Below are 22588 nucleotides of genomic sequence, written 5' to 3'. Positions count from 1 at the left end.
ACAAATGGTGACTTGGCTTACAAGCGAAAGTTTGCAATGGGTGCCTTTCTCTGGCCCTGATGATTCAAACTCTTCTTCTGCTTACACTATCTTTAATGATACTTCTTCACTTCACAACTAATTAAGTCGTAGCTCTACTTTCTGCATCAATAATCTTTCAGCTTCCTATGTGATCTCCTGATCTCAAAGCCCAACTCTTCTGCATGTTTCTTCGGGCTGATGAATTGTGAACTAATTAGTATTTTTTATATTAATTAAGATGTTGTTTCAGCTCCAGTACTGTTAGATTGGGTTATGGCATCTAATTCTTAATTTTCCTTGAAAAATAAAAAATAAAAAATAAACTTGAAGGGAGAGGAGCCATTTCCTGATCGAAATGTTAATGTATTAAATTAAGAGAAACGCTAAATGCCCAACAAAAGTCCAATTTTTGTCTTCTTTTGTAATTAAAAAAATGAAAAATGAAATTTCTTTAAGAAAATTGCATTATTATGAAGAAAAATACCATTTTTTATTTTTTAAAAAATACCAAAAAAAAAAAAAAGAAGGACCAAAAATAGATATTATTGCTTCAGACATTTTTTCAATTTTTTTTTTTTTTTTTTAAATTACAAAAGAAGGCAAAAGTTGAACTTTTGTTGAGCAAAATAATTGGGTTTCTATCATCCCTCTTAAATTAATATTAATACATTAATTTAAAGCTAATGTTAATGTAATTGGCTGAAAAACAGAAGAAGAAGAAAAAAAGCGGGGATTTGCAACTCTTGAGATTCTCTTTCAAGATTAGGGAACCATAACTCTAATTGCTGGTTGTTTGAAAATAATTGAATTTTGTTAGTAAGAGTCTTTAGTTATTGTTATAATTTTTTTAAGAGTAAGTAGATGCATGTTTCATTATTCATTCTATTGTACGAGTTATCGTGCCCTCTTGCATGATCTCTTCCTTGTCAATTGTCATGCACCACACACACATATATATAGCATATTCTTTTTCCTCTCTATATAAGAAGAAAACTCGTGTCATTTTTCGAACAACTCAACCGAGAAAGATTTTATGAAATTGCCATATCTTTTAGTTAAATTCCTCATCATTTTCGTTTGGGATGAAATTGAGTAATTCTAGAAGTCATTATTATTTATTGTGTCACTCTAGTATCCCTCCAAAAATGTTGTGACTTTTAAAATCATCATTTGATACAAATTCAATAATGATCAATCACAAGTCCAATGATAATTTTAAGAGCTACATCATTCTTGGAGGGACACAAGAGTAACATATAGCATTACTCGATGAAATGAGATATGGCCCTCATCATTAAAAGTTTAAAACTGTGCTGAGCTTTTCTAATTTCCAATTGCAATAGACTTGGGAAGCACCCTACTAAACTAAAGCACGGTAAGCACCAAATATCCATGCCCAAATCACAGTTCGGGCTGCAAAGATCCATGTCATTTTTTTTTTGGCTGCAGATCATTGATAGCCATTTCACATTTGTAATAAGTTGGGCTGGTTGTAATAAATGGTTTGTTATAACTCTTATATCAAAAGGGCCCCAAAATGACATATATTATCATCCAGAAATAAATCGGAGTATTATATATATATATATATATATATATATATATATATATCTCCAAATCAGTCTAGAGAAAACCAGTGAAAAGACAAAAATACTCATTCACTATAACTAACTGAATATTTTCCAATTCATTTGGAGAGGATCCTGTTCCATTTGAAATAATGTCAAGTATATAAACATTTAAAAGACACATTAAATTATAACGTCATTAATAACAATTTATTAACCTAGACTAAATTTAATGTGCCTTTGAATTGTTTATAGACATTTGGCAGATTAGTTTGGAGAAAATTTCTGTCCAAACTGATGGGCATTGCAACATTAGTCAAGTGAGATGAGGGTAAAATGTAGGTATATCATCTAGCATTACTCCTTCGAGAAAAAAAGAAGCCCAAAAGAGAATGGATTGGTATCCTGTTTTGCATTTTCATTAGTAAATAATTTACACCTTCACATTCTACATAAAAACACATGGAAGCCATTTTGATTTACATGTAATTCCAAAGGCATCCAAACTAATTCACTTGAAGACGTGCAAGTTGAAGACAAATTTCACCTTTAGGAAAGAACGTAGAAACTTTATACAGGGGCTGACTAACTCAAAGGAACATGATGAGTGACTAGAATGTTATGCATAACTAGGGTTCCGCTTATGTGACAACTTCAAGGTTTACCGGTTCTAAAGGCACCTAAAGCAACCTACACGGACTACAATCGCCTCCTCATGCGCCTGCCGTTAGGATTCGCCGATTCTGCTTCAGCCCCATCTGCTGCTAGATCTAGACCGAGTAAACTGCTGCTGCTCCTCTTCCTACTCAACAGAGAATTTGAGTTCTCATCCATCGATGCAACTGTTGCCAGCAGCTCTGACAACAAAGAGGGGCAGCTCTCCTCCAAATGCTTGAATGCTTCCGACTTCATTACCGCTGCAAACATTAAAGAATTTTATTAGTTAAATACATCAACATACAGCACAGGGAGAATAGCAAGTATGTGCAAAACAATGGAATTTCCCCTCACATAAGAATGTGTAACATGTGTGGTTTCGGAAAAGATTATGTATACTGAAACCTTAAAATTTTGATGAACCAGGCAAGAAAGGGATGGCCACTGCAACAATTTGTTTAAGATAACATCAAATCATGCATCTAAATAAGGAAAATTCTTTTCATATAAATAAATTTACAAAACTGTCATCCAAAATGCCGCAAGAACTCTTATATCAAGATGTGTGCAACACAACCTCTGCCCGTTAGGTGTGCAGCGAATGAGACCAATCTGTAAGCTTTATTTTTATATCATTGCTCAACGAATGAAGTTTAAAAAAAAAAAGAAATATTTTCCAACTAAAGAGCTCCATGGTATCCAAGAGCTTCAAAGAAATTATTTAAAGAAAGAGACGAAGGCAATGCCCTAGTACACGGGATACAAACACACTACAAGGGAAGGGAAGTCAGTCATTTAAAGAAACACAAACTTCTTTCAAGAAAAGTCTGCCCTGAAAACTGCCTTATATATATAAATATATATATATATATTGGCATTTAGCCAAAATAAAAGAGAAATAATGGAAACTCCATTATTATCCCACTATGCTGACGTCGCAGTGCCAGTCCACCCTTGATTTTTTCTAACAATGGCTTATCCAAGGGTATTGATATGCCACGTCAGCATAGCAGGATAATAAGTGTGATTTTTAGCATTACTCATAATAAAATATGTGTACTTCCATAGTACTCACTTTCCGAGAAAGAAAAACCATCATAGACCTAAACCATTGTAAAATGTTTGACGTGTTAGGTATGCATGAACAAGCATGGAGAATACTCTGATTAAGCAGAACCATACTTGAAGGACATAACCCCGGACTTTGCACAGCATTCCTACGAGTAATACGCACCTCCCAAGTTTTCTGGATTTGCTGTGAACTTTAAACAAATGGCCTTGAGCTGTGGACAGTGATGTTGCTCAGCTAGGGCAAGGATCGTTGCCACTGTGTCGATACTGATTGCCGTACACAATTCTGATTCACATAACAATTTCAGTCGATCCAGATTATATAGGTCAGCAGCAGCCAACAGATGCTGAACCATGACCGTGGATGAGCACATAGTTACTGTGCTCTCAACTTCATCTACATCAGGAAGTTTGTCTGTGTAGATAAACAGAAGCATTGCCTGGAAAAACAGATAAAGGTCCATTTGACTCAATATACCTTTCCAAAACAAAAACATTGCATACATGTATAACATCCATGGTTGATATTTTCAGGAAAGCATATGCTACATGACGAAAGAAACCCAGTCTAAAGTGGGCCTAAGCCACAAAAATAAAAAACAGCAGAGCTACTTCACCATTTTCTAACTATTAAAGCAGAGCACTATTAGTGAATGTCAAAGCACCACATAGATTACCAATTCACTCAATTTTCTTCTACCCCTTTTCAATTGATCCATTTATCTCCAATCTTCTAAGCACAGAAATTAACATTCTTTAGATTCTTTTCTACCCACCTTTCTTGTTTAATGCCAACCAGATCAAGTACATAAGCACAAGATCCTATTACTTCCACACAGGTCCAAGTCCCAAGTAGTTTTCTTATTTGTGCCCCAGATTACCATAAACATGAACCAAAGGTTGTAGTGCTCTTTTGTGAAATCAAAGAATCTATCTAATATGGAGTGCCAAACACCCATTTGGTGTACTCTCTCAAACCTAATATCCGCTAATGCTAATGTTACTGCAATAGTTTTTATTTTATTTTTAAAAATCTCTGTACTAGAAAAAGTGTGCTAAAAGAGGTGCAACCCTAGTACATGGTTCTCTACAATAGGGAACACCCAAAATTGTTAAAAAAGAAAAAAGAAAGAAAAAAAACCAAACTCCTAAAATTTAAGAGGTAAAAGGAACTCTTACACATTTGAAAATGAAAAACAATTGGTAGCAGTCATCCAATCATAAAGAGATCTCAGGAAAAGAAGTTAAAGTTTCAATATTGTCAATTAGAAGCCTTCAAAAGTTCCTCTCACTCCAAATGCACTATAGAACACATAAGGGGATAACCTTCCAAATTTCTCCAATGTGAGCTTACAGAAACATCCTTTCCAGCACAGCAACAATTCAGCCACAGTTAGGCATAACCAAAATAACCCCAAATAGGTAAAACACAAACCATCGAAATGCTCTAGCTATATCACTATGAAGAAGAAGAAGAAGAAGAAGAAGAAGGTGATATATTGTCTCCCCAGTAACTTCGCAAATACACAGCTGTTCACAATTACTATAATTTACTTCCTAAGATTCAAGAAAAAGAGTTGCCAATGCCGCTGTGCATGTGAAGAAAGTCATTCTTCGTGTAGCTTTTAACCTTCCAAATACTCCTCCAAGGAAATGAAAAATCCCCATGTTATCTAAAGCCTGGTATAAATTTTAACCTCAAAAAACAAAATTCCTTGAAGGTGACCATATCATTTTATCATCGACAATCCCACGTAAATAACAGATCAAGAAAAAGGCCAGAGATTCTAACTGCAAATCTAGCACCGCTCCTCTAGTGAAACTTGGATTCAAGTGGCATTTACCATTTGACTAGCCCATATAATTTACCACCGTAGCATTATAAGATTACACTTTGTATACTTTCTGCCTACTGAATCCGTATGGCAGTGTTTGGTATATATAGAATAGAAAGAGAGAGTTTAGTTTACAATGGAACTCTTGTAAGAGTTTGGTTTATACAACAACTCTACTTAGCTCTATACAATACAGCTATACTGATCTAGAAGATAATCCTAGTTATCTAGATCAAGTAAACTCTAGGTGTTTGAGTTCCCCCTTTTTTTTTTGATAAGTAATGTCGTATATATCAAAAATGCGTAAGGCGCCCCTAAGTATACAGAAAGTATACAAAGGAAAACCAAAACTAGCCCACAAAAGCCCCCCATAAGAGAACCCTAAAACCCAAAAAAAAAAACCCTAAGCCCCCAAAAAGGGACCCTAGATATGTTATCTAGGTGTTTGAGTTTCCTTTGGTCTTTACTAGCGGATGTAGTCTCATGATAAGTATTATCTCCAATAAGCATATCTATCCCTAGCAATTTCAAAAGGTTCAGGAAACAAAGTGTGTGTTTGGATAAATTTTCTAAAAGTGCTTTCAATTTTGTGTTTTGAAAATTGTTTTCGAAAATGAAAACTGAAAAGTGTTATGTGGGGTCCACATATAAAGAAAGAAATTATTGAAGCCACATTTGAAAAGTGTTTGGATAAACTATGTTTGAAAGAAAAAAGAAAAAAAAACTGAAAAGTGTTCCAAAAAAAAAAAAAAAACTGAAAAGTGTTTGGATGTAATATTGAAAAAATAAATAAAACATAAAGAAACAAAAAAATAAATACATAAATAAAACATAGGAAAACTATACTTTTGAACCTTTATTAAATCAATCCATGAGTTTTTATTTTTATCTTTGAACTTCGTGAGTTTGCTCCCGTTATTAAATCAATTTTTTTAACAGCACCTGTAAAAATGTACAATTATAACCTTTTCTCAAAAAACAACAAAAAAACCAAAAGAAAAAATAATAATAAGGAGGGGTTGAGGGGTGGCTGCGGGTCACCCTGTATCAGTGGGAGAGGTGGGGAGGGGAAGAGATCCACCTGCCCGTCTCTGGTGAAGGGGCCTCCACCCTGTGAAGGCCAGCCTTCACTTTTCTTTTTTTTTGGGTTAAGTGGAGACCAGTCACTACTTGTAACTATGCATGAAAGACTGAACATTGTTTTCAAAGGTGTTTCTCTTGTCTTCGATTTTAATATTTTTAGCTATCAAGTTTTTCTAGATCTTTTCTCTTCTTTTAATTAGGTGTCTCTCTTGTCTATAGCTTGTGTACTTGGATTGCACATTTGCGCTTTTTAATAATACTTAAAATTGCTTACCAAAAATAAAGGTGTTTCTCACTTGTTTTTTAAAAAATGAACCATGTGTTTTCAAAACATTCTTACATGAACGAATGGGAAGTTTCTAAAAAGTGTTTTGTTTTTTAAAAAGTCTGTGTTTTGAAAAGTAATTCTGAAAACAAAAATTGAAAAGTATTTTCTGGGTGATCACATTTAAAAACTTATTTGGACACTATTTAATAAGTGTCATCAAACATGCTCGAATCTTTTAGTAATGTTTTTCTACACAATATGTCATGCCAAAATTCAACGAATAAGAAAACAAAGAAAGGGAGGTGTTTAAACATCTGTTCACACTGATGTGGGTCTCCTATTTTTACTGGAATGGCAATTTCAAATAGTGAAGAAGTAGAGAAAGTGCAGTGGTGGGGTCTCCAATGATGGTTTGGCGGTGGTTGATGGAGGTGATTAAACGCAATTTAAAAAAAAAACAAATTCTTACTAACTATTTTCATTTCATTTTTTCTTTAGTAAGTATATCAATGCACGTGCCAGAGGCTAACATACAAAGATGGCATCAATATGATAATCAAGCATATTATAGAGGAGACATCCAAAGTCAAATAAAAAAATTCTCAAGGCCAAGCTTTCCCCAAGAATGGGGGGATTAAGGGAATCATCCCCCCAGTTTTATGGTAACACTATAAAACTACAATTTTTTCTAATTATTTCCTTCATCTGTACGTGTTTAATGGCTAAATGTTAGAGACTTGGTATTTACAAATTCTAGAAATAAAAATTACACAAACAAATATGATTTAAGATTGACTCCATATTCTCATATATCCACTCCATATTCTCTTATTTGTCTCCACCCGTCTGCATTAAGCTAATTCTACTTGGTCACAAAATTTTCATTTCTTTCAGAAAATCCTATCAGACAGTCTTGTGGCTACTCAATTGACAATATTGCATCTTTTAAGCTACATATGAGAATTATGAGATATAGTAAAAAAAAAAATGGCAATAAAGAACAGATTTCCTATTCATGAATGTGCACATGATCAAATCAGTTTTCTTCCTAGGCATTGTGATAGAAAGAAGCAATATGATCAAAAAGCATTACCTTGAAAATGAAGGGGTCAATATCCTTTACTACAACTTTGTCTACGTTAGGATTTCCAACGAGTCCAAAAAACTGGGCTCTAAATACAGGAGAACGCGCAGCAAGTATCAACTTATGAGCTTTGAACATTTCATTGCCGACCTGAAAAACTACGTCACAACCAACTTCCGATTCTAACAAGTCCTTAAAACCTTGACCCATGTCTGACGGTGGTACAGAAATAGAGCGTAGTTTTGGGCACTCAAGATGATTTTTGACAACTCCAACCTTGCAGTACATGACAAGGCAATCATCCTTTAAATAATCAGAAGCTTCTAAAAGATTTCTTCTAAAAAATCGTTTGTAACCCCTGAAATGCATGTGCAACAGCCATATGAGTAAAAACAACAAAAATTTCCAACCCCCCTCCCCCCAACAAAAATAAATAAACAAAATTGGACAATGTGTAGAAATAATATCTAAACATGCACAAACATGTTTAGATATTATGCATGTTTAGACATGTTTAGAAATTAATATCTAAACATGCACAAACCTCAGAAATTAATACAGAGTAACCCAAGACATGCAGATCAATAAGATTATTCCAAATAATAATTTTTTTATAAAAAAAAAAGGTCAAAAAATTGGTCTGCTATAACCTCAATTGATAGCTAGACAATTTAGTGATCCATAAACAGATATAGTATGACATTAAATAAAAGTAAGTAATGTAACATCAATTGAACGATTAAATCTTTTATAAATGCTGGCATAGAACGCTTAAAAATCTTAATTCCATCTCTGGTCACAAAAGAGCATTCAGTTGTAAACCATAAACCAAAACTATATCAGGAGAACATCTATAAATGATAAAATCCACCATTATCTCAATTCATATCATATACTAATAACTAAACTGGAGAACTTCTGAGTAGGTGTCCTCCATTTTTGGGGTATGTCCTTTTTTTCATAACTAGACTTTCAAATCTCAATCGTCCTGAAATCTTATTACTATCTCTCTCTTTTTAATAAGTAATTGTCATTTATTAAAAAGCACAAAAGGCAGAACCCAATTCCACATAAAGTACACAAGAGATACACCTAGCTAAAAGAAGAAAAAAATCAATAAAAAGGTGAAAGATCAAAGGCCTATGTCCAATGGTAAAGAGTTATGAAGAAAAAATCCTTAAACTCCTCCACTGTCCATTCGCGGTCTTCAGAACTCCAATTCCATCAACCAAAGTCTATGACTCTTCCTCTTCTTCACTGTTCTAATCTTTGATTTTCTTTCTTAAACATGCCACATTTCCAGATTTTCACCAACGTAAAATACACCAAAAAGTAAAAACACATAGAATTACATTAAATGGTAGAATTTAATAAATGGATGTAAAGTTTATAAAACAATTGTTCTGTGCATTGATTATAAGCAACACAAAAGACAACCTAAGTAGTCACTGGAATTAGGTGTTTCTTCCATTGTAACACACCCTTCCCCATTGTCAAATCGCAAGTGCTATTTGAAATACTATCTTCAGCCGTGTAGGGTTGGTTGGGTTATGCCTAGAAGGGTGGTATATCTCTTTGTCTGCCTAGGGCTACATCTCAACTTGATGTAGTCTGGAAGAAGATTTCACCTTGTTTAAGGTGGTATATATGGGAGGAAAACAAAAAATCGTAGTTTTGAAGACAACGAGAGGACCTAAGTGAAATTAAAGAATTTATTCTTTAAGACTCTCTTTGTTTAGGCTGCTGCCTCAGATTGTGGTTTTTGAATTTTCATGCTTTTTTAGATCTCTTCTCAGCTACTTGCTAGGCTTCTCTCTTTTACACTTCTTGTGTACTTGGATTGAGCCTTTATGTTTTTTTAATGAATTTGCGATTACTTATTGAAAAAGAAAAATTGTAAAATACCCTTCTCCAAAATATAACACTCACGAAAATTAAACACAAAATTGTGGCAGAAAATATAGATTCAATAACAATAAGTTATCATCATTTTCCCAATTACACCACCACAACATATATACTCACTGAGATACTGAATCACACTTGTTCCACATCAAACACATCCCTCACACTGAATTCCCATTCCCATACCATAATCCACCTCAAAAACTATTCAATTTTTTAGTATCTTGTTGGCTTAATTCGGTTCCAAAATACAGAGGCTACTGTCCACGGGCTCAAACACTGGAATAGAATGCTTAGAATCCAATCTCCACCGTTCACAATGAGGATTCACATGTCATGAACATCCCTACAAAGTTCAGCTCAATTAGACCACAAACGCCCATCGATTGGAGCTGTTGATCAAGGCTGGACAGCATTTCCATAATGTAGGTTTCACCCACTACATGCCCTATCTGGATAGGCCTTCCCTATGTCCGGACAGCAGTTCCAGAAACTCAGTTTCTGCTCCGCAAGGCCCTGTCTTGACAGCCCATTAACCTATCCGGACAACCCGTAAGTTTTACGCCCCAAAACGTGATTTTAAGTGTGTCAGGTCTAGGGTTATATATATATCTTTATAGAGAGAGATGTACGACATTCTACCCAACGTTTCGCGAGAGGCTATGCTTAGAAAATCTATGTGAGCCTGATTATTCCTCTTAGAGGATTATTGTTAGTTTCATGGTGCTTGATTGAGAAGTCTATCAGAAGGGTTCGGTAAAGGAGAATCACGTTGAAGAAGATTGTGAGCAATGAGACGAGTTGTAGGCTTGTTGATCTTACAGAAAGTCTTGCAAAGGGTTGTAAGTGTTCCTAGTGTCGGTAATCTTTGGTTAATCTTTTGATAGTGATTTCCTAGATTTGGCTGCTCCGGAGAGGTTTTACTTTTATATCGTTTTCTAAAAAGTTTCCTCTTCGTCACCAAAATATTTGTGTCTAATTGCTTTATTGCTTTACATATTTTTGGTGCTTGAATTGTTTGCATATTGATTAATATCTGTTAATTCCGCATAAATTGGGGTTTTGGAGTCGTTAAAAGTTTTTCACAATTAATAACCTAAATATTTTTCACGCACATGAGAGCACATTCACCAATCTCTCGAACTAACATAAAACCCTCTCTAATCCAAATCAATTTCAGCTACTGAACCCTAATCCTTCACAAATCCCACATCCCCTCCCTCTAAAACCCTATGCCCAAAACGCAATGCACCAAAAACAACAATAACCAATCAGACAAATCAAAAATACCCATTACCACATGCTGCCCCTATACTTGAGCGTGTACGGCCCGCTCTCCAGCGCGCGTTGAAAATGACTATGCACCTTGTTGTTCCCGTTCCCACTCTGGTCCAGCATCGACAGCTCGAACAAGGCCCTCACGTCCGTGCCCTCGCTCGCCAGCGCGATGAAGACCGACACGTACATCGAGTTGTCCTCTTGGTTTTTACCGTCCGGGTAAAAGTAGATCGCCCAGTCGTACCCGCCCACCGTGAATGTGTCGCTCGTCATGTACTTCCCTATCCCCATCCCCTTGGCCAGCGAATACCCCTGCACCGTGAACCGGTGCGACCCGTTCACCGTCTCGCTTACGAACGTCGAGCACGAGCCCGTGTCCACCCTGGGCTTGGAATTCTCGATCGAAGCCATCACCGCGTGATTTGCAACATATACAAGGGAAATTTCGGAATCACTTGAATTGAATGGATTCTTCTGTAGCAAAATCCACGCCGGGGAACGAAGAATTGTGCCAACCGTAGGGTATTAGGGTTTCGCCGGAGAGGAGGGAAACGTGAGGTGAGAGGGGGTGCAAAAGCGAGAGCTGTTGAGCCTTGAGGGGCTTTTATATTTAACGGGCCTGTTGTAGACGGTCTAGATTCCTTGGATTCTGGTACGGGGTTCTGTTCATTAGACTCCTCACTGCCCACGTGGGCCGCAGGGTTGAGTGACGTGTGAAGTGTGGACTAATGAATGAGTAACGTCGATGGAATTTTTTAGGCTTTTTCCGGTGTGTAAAAATCATTTCAACCAAATTGCTATAGCTTAAATTTCATAGAAAAATATAAATGTGGTTTATTTTATTTGTAATATATTCATGTGATATATTACCAAAAATTTTAAGAAATGAAGAATTCTCTGTATATTGCATTGAGTGAATCGTTTCTTGTACATTTTACAGTATATATATCATATACAAACTGCTTCTTTTTCTGTTAATATGGTTTGTACATAAGAGTTTATTGTTATGTAGTTAGCCGTTTGTTTTATTCTATATATAATTGATTGCAGCGGAAATAATTTAATTATATAAATACCTCTGCCATTGCTTTGCTTAAGCAAAGTGAAGAAGACCCCTTGCAGCAATCAGATACTCTAACAAATAAAAAATAAAGAAAGAAAGAGGTTCTTCTGACTTATGTCTACCAGTGCAATACCGTGCAAAATGAGGGAATACACAAGCCTTATTTATAGGTCGGTCAGGGACCCTCAATCAGAACTGTTACCTTATTTATTCATTCATTTCCATAATGTGCTTAGACACATTTTGAAACTGTAAAACATTTTACTTTAAAGCTTTTCTGTTTAGGGTGCTAGCCAAGCCTTATTAGAACTCACTAAATGTTTTTCAACGACCTTTATTTGGCCCTTAAATATTAAGGAATAAAACCATAATGCTTTCCTTGATATGAGATTTCATGAACGTTGAAACTATAATTGTTCATGTTTAATAATCTCATGTGTTATATTTGATTTCGTGGGAGAAGGTGATTCATCCACACGACACGCCAATTCAGTCTCCAAACACCCCAAAGTGAAAGCACATTTTCCTTTCAATCATGAAAAATTATCCCTAGGAATTATTAGAACATAAAATACTAATAATTACAGCAGTATGAATACATAAAATGACCAAGGAAAATAATATATTCAAATACTATGAAATAACTTTATTTAAATTAACCAATGTTAATTTAGTAGTAAATTTTAACCTACCTATGGGCAAAGGTTGTACCACGCATGGAATTTACTCTTATTAATATGACTAATAAATTTAACATAAATAAATAAAATTCTCCGTACACATGGCCTAAGAGAATTTTATTTTTCAATGTTTAAATTTACTATCTTATTATAATTAAGTCATAAAAATGAAAAGGTCCCTGTGGGGATTAGTAATTAAATTTATGAATTAATTACAACATGATGTTAATTTTCTTTATTAATAAGACTAATAAATTTAGCATTAATAAATAAAATTTTCCATACATGTGGGCCTAAGAGAAATCTTATTTTTAAATGTTAAATTTATTATCTTATTCTAATTAAGTCATAAAAATAAAAATGTCTCTATGGGGATTTGTAATTAAATTTATAAATTAATTACAACGTAATGTTAATTTTCTTTCTAAAGTTCACATATATAATCTTAATGCAGTTATCATTATAAAATTGAGATGTTGTAGCTCTCCCAAAATTATTATGATAATCACGACTTTATTAAAGTCTAATAATTGTATAGATGCCAAAATAAAGTTCTCAAGAATAAAAGACCAAACCAACATGGAAGTGGGTAAACAGTATTTTTCCAAAGTACAATCAGATAAGTTCCCAGGTAAGTGAGGGGGCGCACAATGACACACTTAAATCCCATGACTTTTTATTGCCAGAACTTTCTTAGACATTGCAATTTTGGATAGTACTATAAACATTCACCAAAATATGTGGCTTAGTTAATTATTCTCATGTCTAAGCATCAAACAATTTATATTTAAACAATATAAATAAAAATAATATATTCAATCTTAAGTCCATGCATAGAAGAAATAATAATTTTAATGCTAAACAATTTAACATATATTCAATTGCAATATAAAAGTATATGAAGATGCATGGCCTAATAGTCTAAGAGAGTGTCTTAGCCCCTTTACCTTGAGAGCAAGGTTTTTTTTTTTTTTTTTAATTCGGATGGGCTACTTCATCTGAGTTGGGCTTCTAGGTCAACCCACTTAATGACCCAATTTCTTTTTTTTTTAATTGAATCGGGCTTGGGTTAAAATAAACTCATACCCAATGGCCCAAATCACTAGACCCGGTTCCTATATGGGTTTGAAAACCCTACTTGGAAAAACCAAAGCCTAACCCAGCATCCTTAAATCCCTAGTCGCCGCCCCTTTCTCCTTCCTCATGCACCACTGCCCATCAGCCAACTTTATGCACCGACCACCATGGGCCACCGCCTAATGGCCTAACAGGTTTTGGCGACAGGCGAAAGGGTCACCATTCAGGCCAGTCGATAGGCAGGCCTTGTAGGGCTGCCACCGTTGTCCTTTATGGGCGACCCCGGCGAAGAGCTGCTGTCCTGACAGATCCTTAAGCAAGCAACAGTGGAGATCGAGCGTTCTTTGCCTGGAGCGGCATCCTCACGAACGCCGAGCCCGAAACGTCTGCCCACCGCCGCATATCCTCTCGTATTAGCCGATTGGCTGCCACTGTTAATCCTTATGGGCAGTCTGTGATGGACCGCTCCCCACTGTACGCGGCAAACCGCCGCTGATGGCAGAGGGAACTTGTGCCCAGTGCCTTCCTTGGAGCTCGCCGGTGTCCTCTGTGCCGATGGCCAAAGAATCGGCCACCACCTACTGCTCCTTCTTTCACGGCTCAGGTTCACGGTGGTGTGTTTCCTCCTCTATTTTTTTTTAAACAAAATTTACAGCAGTGTGGGTCACGGCTGAGCAGTGGGTCTCACGTTGGGTTTCTCAGTTTCAATAACCGTAGGTCTCAGTTTTGTTTCGATAATCACAAAAACCAAAAATAAAAATATTATCGAAACAAAAAATAAAATATTAACAGAGACATATTAAAAAACTAGACTGAGCAAATATAGCATAAAGAAGGCGTTAAAACCACATGTAAGAATTCTATATATAATTGAATGCTAGGTAACAATATAAATTAGCAGCAAAAATAGTTTAATTATATAAATACCTCTGGCCATTACTTTGCTCAAGCGAAGTGAATAAGACCCCTTGCAGCAATCAAATACTCTAACAAATTAGAAAAAAAAGAAAAAAAAGAAAAAAAAGGTTATTCTGACCTATGCTTATAAGTGCAATACTGTGCAAAATAATAATACACGAGCCTTATTTATAAGTAGGTCAGGGACCCTCAGTCAAAACCGTTACCTTATTTATTCCTCCCATCAAGGAATAAGAATCAAATCAATAATCAATTCAAATTATTTGATTCCACAAAAAAAAAAAAAAATGAATTCAAATATTTGTTTCCACAATAATCAAATTAATAATTTAATTCAAAATATTTGATTTCACAGAATAATCTTTAATTCGAATAAATCACTAAACACCATGATTATATATACTTTATAATCACAATAAATATATGTGACATAAGGGACATATTTTAAATGAAATTTCTTATATGTATATGATATATATATACACTGTAAAATGTACGAGAAACGATATACAACGAATTCTTCATTTCTTGTTGGTGTATTTAGGTGTTTTGTTTGTGTTTTGAATTAAATTTTATTCATAAACAAAAAAAAATATTCATGTGATATCAAAATATTTTGAAAGTTTCTTGAGATATGCATAATATAAGCTATTTTTATTAATATATGTTACATATATATTAACTAAATATATGTAAGTCGAGCTAACAAGCGAATCGAGTCTTATATGAGTTTGTTCACGAACGTTAATCAAGTCGAGCCAAGTTTTGATAGAAGTATGAATCGTTTAATAATCAAGTATAGTTTCGTGTTTATGAGTAATTTGTTTAATAATCGAATCAAGTTTAAGTCGAGTCCAAGCAAATTCACTAGTAACTTTATTTATTCACAATACCATATTTATTGGTTAATGAAGTTATCTTTTAGTTAATGCTCAGGTGTTTATAATTTGAGTTTGTTGTTTAACAAAATAAATAAAATATATGGAAATTTCCGCTACGTTAATAACAGTTGGACATAAATTTCTTGGAGGAAATTTCTCTCAACGTAGTCTAATAAGTGTCAAGTGTCTTGTTTTCTTTAATATTTTAACAGTTATTTATTGTCATTCTACTAATCTAAGAACCTAAAATTAATTTTTTTAGAAACCCAAAATTATTAATTGACACTTATCTCTTATCATAATAAACTAGTTTGGAGAAAATTTGTGTCCATAACAGTAGCGTGGCTAGTGCCAAGTATATAATGCATTTACTAAGGCGGGACATTACTGCTCGCTTTCCATACAGATAAAGCGAAAGAGGTGAAAATAAATATTAACAGTGAAAAGCCTACCAAGGACAAGAGTTGGAAGAGGAAATAAATATATCATCTCAAATTTAACTCCCAATATTTTTACTTTTTACATTACATCAATCACATTTTACTACTATTCAAATAAAAATAATAATTAGAAAACAAAAATTTTCACTTTTTTATATCAAACATTTTTACTTTTTTCATACATCAATCAAATATTGCTACAATTCAGGTTACTTTCTTTTTCCAAGCCATTTGGCAAACAAAGCCAATAATTTATATAGATGACAATCCGCTAGTGATGGGAGGGATTATTATTATTTTATCATCTTGTTTATCTTCTTAAATTATTTTTAAAATTATTATTCGATCTAAATTCAATAACTATCCATGATTTTAAAAGTCACGGAAGATAATAAAAATATAATCCCTTTCATTTGTGTTAAAAATTTTTAGATAATTGATTGACAAAATACATTTACCATTCAAAAAACCAAGAGTAATACATACTAGTTAATGTGGCAAATTTTAATAGTCCTTAAATAATGCTAAAAATTACATTTTGATCTAACAATTATCACACAATCTTAATACAGCACTTCCAACGAATTATTATATATATTTAAAAAAAAAATAATGACTAATCCAATGATTAATTTAACTATTAAATCAACATTATAAAATAATTATGAGATAAAAATATAATTTTTAAACTTACTCAACAGCCCTTATTAAAAAAAATCAAATAGGATTACTTCAAAAACAAACAGCTGGCATGGTAACTTCCCGCTAATTAGAGCCGTAACTGCAATTGGCACCGTCAAGAGCACCCCCAGCTTCATCACTAAACTTTCCTGTTCCCATCCAGAACTGCACCACGTGTATAAACGCACAGCGTCGAGAAACGCCAATATAGCCATCACCGACAAACAAACAGCCGCAATACAAATAGGTGGTCCCACAAGAGAAGCCCACGTGTACCCTGACGCATTCACTGGGCTGTGAGTTCAACAAATCCCGATCATCTCTTTTGTTACTTCTCTCATCATCATTCAAATCATAACGAACTTGTCACAGTAGCCGAAACGCAAAATCTCCACTCTCACTCTCACTCCAATGCGATTCTTTAATTATAGATCTGAGAAGTGAGATCCATACGCTCTGGTATTTTCAATTTTTGAAAATGAAGCCCATCGGAAATGTGGAGTTCCTCAAAACCTCAGTGATTCTCAAGATCTCAGCCTTCTTCGTCGTCGCGGCCACGTTCTTCTACTTGGGCAAGCACTGGTCCGATGGCTACCCGCAGCTCGTCTACTTCACTACCACGCGCCAAGCCCCTTCGGTCGCAATCTCACCCAACGACGACAAGCTGTTTAACCTCTCCGCACTCGTCGATCAGAACCAAACCCTAGCCCTAGCGCCCCCAACTCCGAGTCCGCCTCCGCCATTGCGGCGGTTCGGAATCGTCGATGAAAATGGAACCATGTCGGACGAATTCGAGGTCGGGGAGTTTGATGAGGGTTTGGTGGAGGATTGGAGGAACGAGACGAAGACGGATGGTAGTGATGGTGATGGTGATGGTGATGGTGGTTCGTCGTCTAGCGTTAGGGTTACGAAGTTTGAGCTATGTCCGAAGAGTATGGGCGAGTACATTCCTTGTTTGGATAACAAGGAGGCGATTCGGAGGCTGAAATCTACGGCGAAAGGGGAGCACTTCGAGCGGCATTGTCCCGAGGAAGGTCGGGGATTGAATTGCTTAGTTCCGGCACCGAGTAAGTACCGGACTCCAATTCCGTGGCCGAAAAGCCAGGACGAGGTATGCCCGTTATGATTGGTCGTGCTAGGTTCAGTTCAAACTCTGTATACTGAAAATCTGTGAATTCAAATCTTTCGGGTGTACTTTGTGGAGGATTTGCTAGAATGTGGTGACCCTTTCGGCATTTTACTTTGATATATAAGCTGATTCAATTTAATAGGCAAACGCTGGAAATTTTGTTGTGAAAGGTGTTTTGCTGTCAATTGTTTCGTTGCTGACTAGCTGATTTACTAGCAACTTAAAACAAGTTTGTTAATAGAGATGGTGCTGCCTTGTAGGTGTGGTTCTACAATGTTCCTCATACTCGTCTAGTTGAAGATAAAGGGGGACAAAACTGGATTACCCGAGAGAAGGATAAGTTTAAGTTTCCGGGTGGCGGTACACAGTTTATACACGGGGCAAATGAGTACTTGGATCATATATCTAAGGTTGTTACGTGTTAAAGTTTACTTAGGAATAAGCTTGGTTAGTGTATCTTGTTGTTCTGATCTTCGATTTCTCATCTGTATGTGTAGATGATCCCTGAAATTGCATTTGGTCATCATACCCGAGTTGTTTTAGATGTTGGGTGTGGTGTAGCTAGTTTCGGTGCCTATTTGCTATCACGGAATGTCATCACTATGTCCGTTGCTCCCAAAGATGTTCATGAAAACCAGATTCAGTTTGCTCTTGAGCGTGGTGTGCCAGCAATGGTGTCAGCGTTTGCAACTCACCGCTTGTTGTATCCAAGTCAAGCTTTTGACATGATACATTGTTCGCGATGTAGAATCAATTGGACTCGTGATGGTATGTCTTTTTGTGTCTCATTATTTGGGTTTACGGTAGCTATGGAAAAGGAAAATTGAGCAAACATTAGTGTATAAATATTTTTTACCATTTTTCATGCTCAGTAGCTCCCTTTCTTTCTTGCTAGTAAAAATGACTAATTACTTATTAAAAAAAAGGTCAAAAAAAGGACTAATTGATTCCAAGTTTTTAAAAGTTTGTAAAACTGCTGGTGGCAAACTTATAATGCAAATGTGCACAGGGTGCCTATTCACATGAACGTCCTGTTCTTTTCAAATCTTGATGTTTTATCCCTCCTCGCTCACAGAATATCTTAAAATCTTTTGATTTTGTTTGCTTTTTTCCTTTTTAATCTTATCCATTTGTTACTTTGTGATGAAGATGGAATATTACTGCTTGAGGTCAATAGGATGCTCCGCGCTGGAGGATACTTTGTTTGGGCAGCTCAGCCTGTTTATAAGCATGAAGAAATCCTGGAAGAACAGTGGAAAGGTATTACTACCAACAGTTTTCCTTTATGCTAACCTTTTTGAAAGTGGTTGTGGTCAGTTCTAATATTAGCACTTAAGAGAGTTAGGATATTGGAAGACAAGTTTGTAGAAGATGCTAAAGTGTGTCACATGCCTATTTCTTATTTGATGCCATGACTAGTTTTACAGAGCCTGCTGGTGTTTCTGATTAATTCTGACCTGAACATTTATTCGAGTTGGTGTTTGTCTGTGTTAATAACCATGCTGTATATGTATTTGCCTAATTTTCAGAGATGCTTAATCTTACAACTCGTCTCTGCTGGGAATTTGTGAAAAAGGATGGATATGTAGCAATATGGCAGAAACCCTTTAACAACAGCTGTTATTTAAACCGTGAGGTGGGAACAAGACCTCCACTGTGTGATCAAGATGATGATCCTGACAACGTCTGGTATTCTTCCTTTCTAATTTTCTGCGCCTGATTTGATAATTTGATCAAACCAAAGATGTATTTATTTAATATTTGAGGCTGTTATCTGATGCTCTAGAGCTTTCTCATGTATAACGAGTGGACAGGATGGTTCCATGTTTTGTTAAAACAAACTTCTCAGCCTGGTTAATTTACAAGGGTTTTGGATTAAAAATAAGAGATCAGTCATTTCTTTCACTCATTGTCTTTCAGCCTTCCTTTGGTTCTTCAGCGTGCTTTGGTTCTCTTTTCTTCTAGGGATTTTTCCCCTACCATGATACTAGAGTTTTGCATTGCAATTAACTTCTTAGATCTTTCCACTTGCCCCTGCATAAAGCTGAGCAGGTTATTTGTTGGGTTTTCTTCTGTGGGAAGAGTCTGGGATGGTTGAAAGATGTTGATGATATTCTAATTGCTTTTCTCCCGACAGTTAAGATATATGTGCTGATAACTTGAACAATTTGGTACTTATCAAAAAAAAAAAAAAACTTGAACAATTTGGTGTAACGATTTACAAAGCTTTTTAGGCATTTACAGTGAACGTGCTTCTTGTTGTTATGACTTGCGAGGTCATTTAGTTGTCATTTATAGTATTCTTTCAAATTTTCAATAATTATTTCAGGTATGTTGATCTGAAGGCGTGCATCACTCGACTTCCAGAGAATGGGTATGGAGCAAATGTTACCACATGGCCTGCACGCTTGCAAACTCCACCCGATAGGCTTCAGAGCATACAAATTGATGCCTATACTTCAAGAAAGGAGCTCTTCAAGGCAGAATCAAAATACTGGAATGAGATAATAGAAAGCTATGTTCGTTCTTTACACTGGAAGAAGATTCGATTAAGAAATGTAATGGACATGAGAGCTGGCTTTGGAGGGTATCATCTTTATCACATGCCCTGCTCTTCCATTAGAATATTAGCAACACATTTCTTATCATTAATGTTCTATAAACTGGCTTTGACAGATTTGCTGCGGCATTAATGGAACAAAATTTTGACTCCTGGGTTATGAATGTTGTTCCTGTTAGCGGGCCCAACACCTTGCCAGTTATATATGACCGAGGACTTATTGGAGTTATGCATGATTGGTACTTTCAAAACTATTTTCTATCCTACTTACCTCTAATATGGGCATATATGGATACTGTAGTTGATCAGACTACGAATATCTGACACACACACACATATATATTACAAATGTGTTACTGTTGCTTGAACTGAGTTTCTGTTGCTGAAATATTATTGCACATTATTATCCAGGTGTGAGCCATTTGATACATACCCAAGAACCTATGATTTTTTGCATGCAGCTGGCCTTTTCTCTATCGAGAAAAAAAGGTACACCTGACTCTTCTTCTTCTTTTTATTTATTTATTTTTTTTCAGCTAGATGATTTTCATATTTCTGTTGGTACGTTCTTTTGGCTTTTCATTTGCCTTTTATTTTGTTCCATAGAGAAAACTGACCAGGAAGTACAGTGGCATGTAGGGTTTGCAAATTGTTGTGCCTGGCTAAAAATTTCAATAGTTCTCGATTATAAGCAACAACTCAACATCACTAAAGACCTAATCCGGAGGATCTATATTATTGCTGGAAAAATGATTTTATGTAAAATTTTAAATTTATGTGATAAAATGGGAAATGCAAAACTATGTTGGATTATGTGGGTTTATAAACCTTGATCAGGGGATTCCTTGGGAGTAAGGTAGTGGTTTATCTTAATTTGTTTTATGTCCTTGTATCAGATGCAATCTCTCTTCAATCATGCTTGAGATGGATCGGATACTGAGACCTGGTGGACGTGTATACATCCGTGACGCTCTTTCCATCATGGATGAACTTCAAGAGATTGGAAAGGCAATCGGCTGGCAAATCACAGTGCGAGATACATCTGAGGGTCCTTATGCAAATTATAGGATCTTTACTGCTGATAAACACCTCTTGCGTGGTTGAACTGGTGGAGATCACCAACCTTATTGTTTCTTTTCCTGCTGATCCCTCTGACGGGAGGATAGGCAACCGGACTATTGTTTCTCTAACATGATGGTCTTAGAAGCATTGGAAAGAAGATGATTATTATTGGCATCAGGTACACTCAGATCACATTGTGATTTATGAGACTAACCATGTGTCGGACACACATGCTGGAAGCAATATATTGGCAGGCATTTCGACTTATAGTACTAAATATTGGTCCAATTAACTGCAGCGCGGCAGGCAACTTACCTGTAAAACACCATACATGGTACATCTAAGTTTTTTGAGCTACAACATTTGTCATATTGTTTACCCAGATAAAAGGGATTCACGCAAACCTTCTATAGTTCATTTGTTTATGTTCAATTTGTTGATTATTGTGTACACAGGTTCTAATATCTGACTTTGACTTTCATCTTTTTTCATTACTACCATTGTTATAATCTTTCCGAGCCTTTGAAAGTGTGAAAAGTTCATGAACTAGATATCTTTGTAATTGTGGGGATGGATTTGGAGTTGAGTGGGATCATGTTGTAGTGGGACTTTTAATAGGTGTGCATTTTGTGATTGAGTTGTATGTGTTGTAAATGGGCTGAAAGGAATAATGGATTGCAACTCATATTAGGTGTTAGACTGATTGTAGCATATACTAGTATAAAAGGGCACACGTGTAGAATGCACTCCTATTAGTAATGGAAATGTTTTCTTTCTAATTTTCTGAATGATTATAAAAATTGTGAATGGTGATTGGTTGAATTGAAATGAAAATTGAAGGAAATTGTATTGATAGAAATTGGGGAAAAACAATTAGGGTTGTTTAAAGAATAACCTAGTCTCCAAGAGAGAGCACAAATTTGATCTAGGTTTTGAGCATCTCCTCCATTCTACACGTGAGCCTTTTCATTCCAACATGCTACAATTGGTCTAACAACTAAAGCGTGTCACAACTCATTATAGATCTAGGCCCATGTACAATATACAACTCAATTACGAAATGCACATCTATTAAAAGACCTATTACACGTTTGGGTATATGATTGGACTATAGTATTTCTACTTTTTACACTAGATTTTCACCAATGAAGCTTATGTTTTTTTTTAAAAAAAAACATAAGTATTAGTCATTTAAAACACGCGAGCACGTCAGTTGGTATAAAAATCAATGTAAAGAGTAGCGTTACTCTTGGAACATAAAGCTAAACTTGATTTGATCTTTAACTACTAATGCAGCTATACCAGGTATACATGCATTTTCCTCAAG

At 35.5% G+C, this 22588-nt stretch overlaps 2 protein-coding genes across 4 annotated transcripts; one reads left to right on the top strand and one right to left on the bottom strand.

The window, feature by feature from the left end:
* Positions 1–1974: 1974 nt before the first annotated feature.
* On the bottom strand, positions 1975–11357 carry LOC132186259 (BTB/POZ and MATH domain-containing protein 3). Of its 2 annotated transcripts, none has more exons than XM_059600143.1 (4): positions 10790–11357; positions 7597–7945; positions 3481–3757; positions 1975–2506 (listed from the first exon to the last, which is right to left on the bottom strand). In XM_059600143.1, exons 1-4 carry the CDS (start codon positions 11179–11181, stop codon positions 2289–2291), a joined length of 1236 nt encoding a protein of 411 aa, XP_059456126.1. In that variant the 5' UTR covers positions 11182–11357; the 3' UTR covers positions 1975–2288. The 2 variants fall into 2 exon arrangements, with proteins under 2 accessions (XP_059456126.1, XP_059456127.1); XM_059600144.1 differs by having other exon boundaries at positions 2415–2506; positions 3429–3757.
* Positions 11358–16687: 5330 nt separating this feature from the next.
* On the top strand, positions 16688–21746 carry LOC132186256 (probable methyltransferase PMT11). Of its 2 annotated transcripts, XM_059600136.1 has the most exons (9): positions 16693–17621; positions 17900–18049; positions 18137–18407; positions 18789–18899; positions 19169–19328; positions 19969–20226; positions 20316–20438; positions 20611–20688; positions 21096–21746. In XM_059600136.1, exons 1-9 carry the CDS (start codon positions 16989–16991, stop codon positions 21301–21303), a joined length of 1992 nt encoding a protein of 663 aa, XP_059456119.1. In that variant the 5' UTR covers positions 16693–16988; the 3' UTR covers positions 21304–21746. The 2 variants fall into 2 exon arrangements, with proteins under 2 accessions (XP_059456120.1, XP_059456119.1); XM_059600137.1 differs by lacking the exon at positions 20316–20438 and having other exon boundaries at positions 16688–17621.
* Positions 21747–22588: the final 842 nt, after the last annotated feature.

Source organism: Corylus avellana, chromosome ca7, assembly GCF_901000735.1.
Source record: "Corylus avellana chromosome ca7, CavTom2PMs-1.0".
Classification (NCBI taxonomy): domain Eukaryota; kingdom Viridiplantae; phylum Streptophyta; class Magnoliopsida; order Fagales; family Betulaceae; genus Corylus; species Corylus avellana.
The sequence above is the reverse complement of the archived record's forward strand: the minus strand, read 5'-3'. Positions and strand labels throughout refer to the sequence as shown.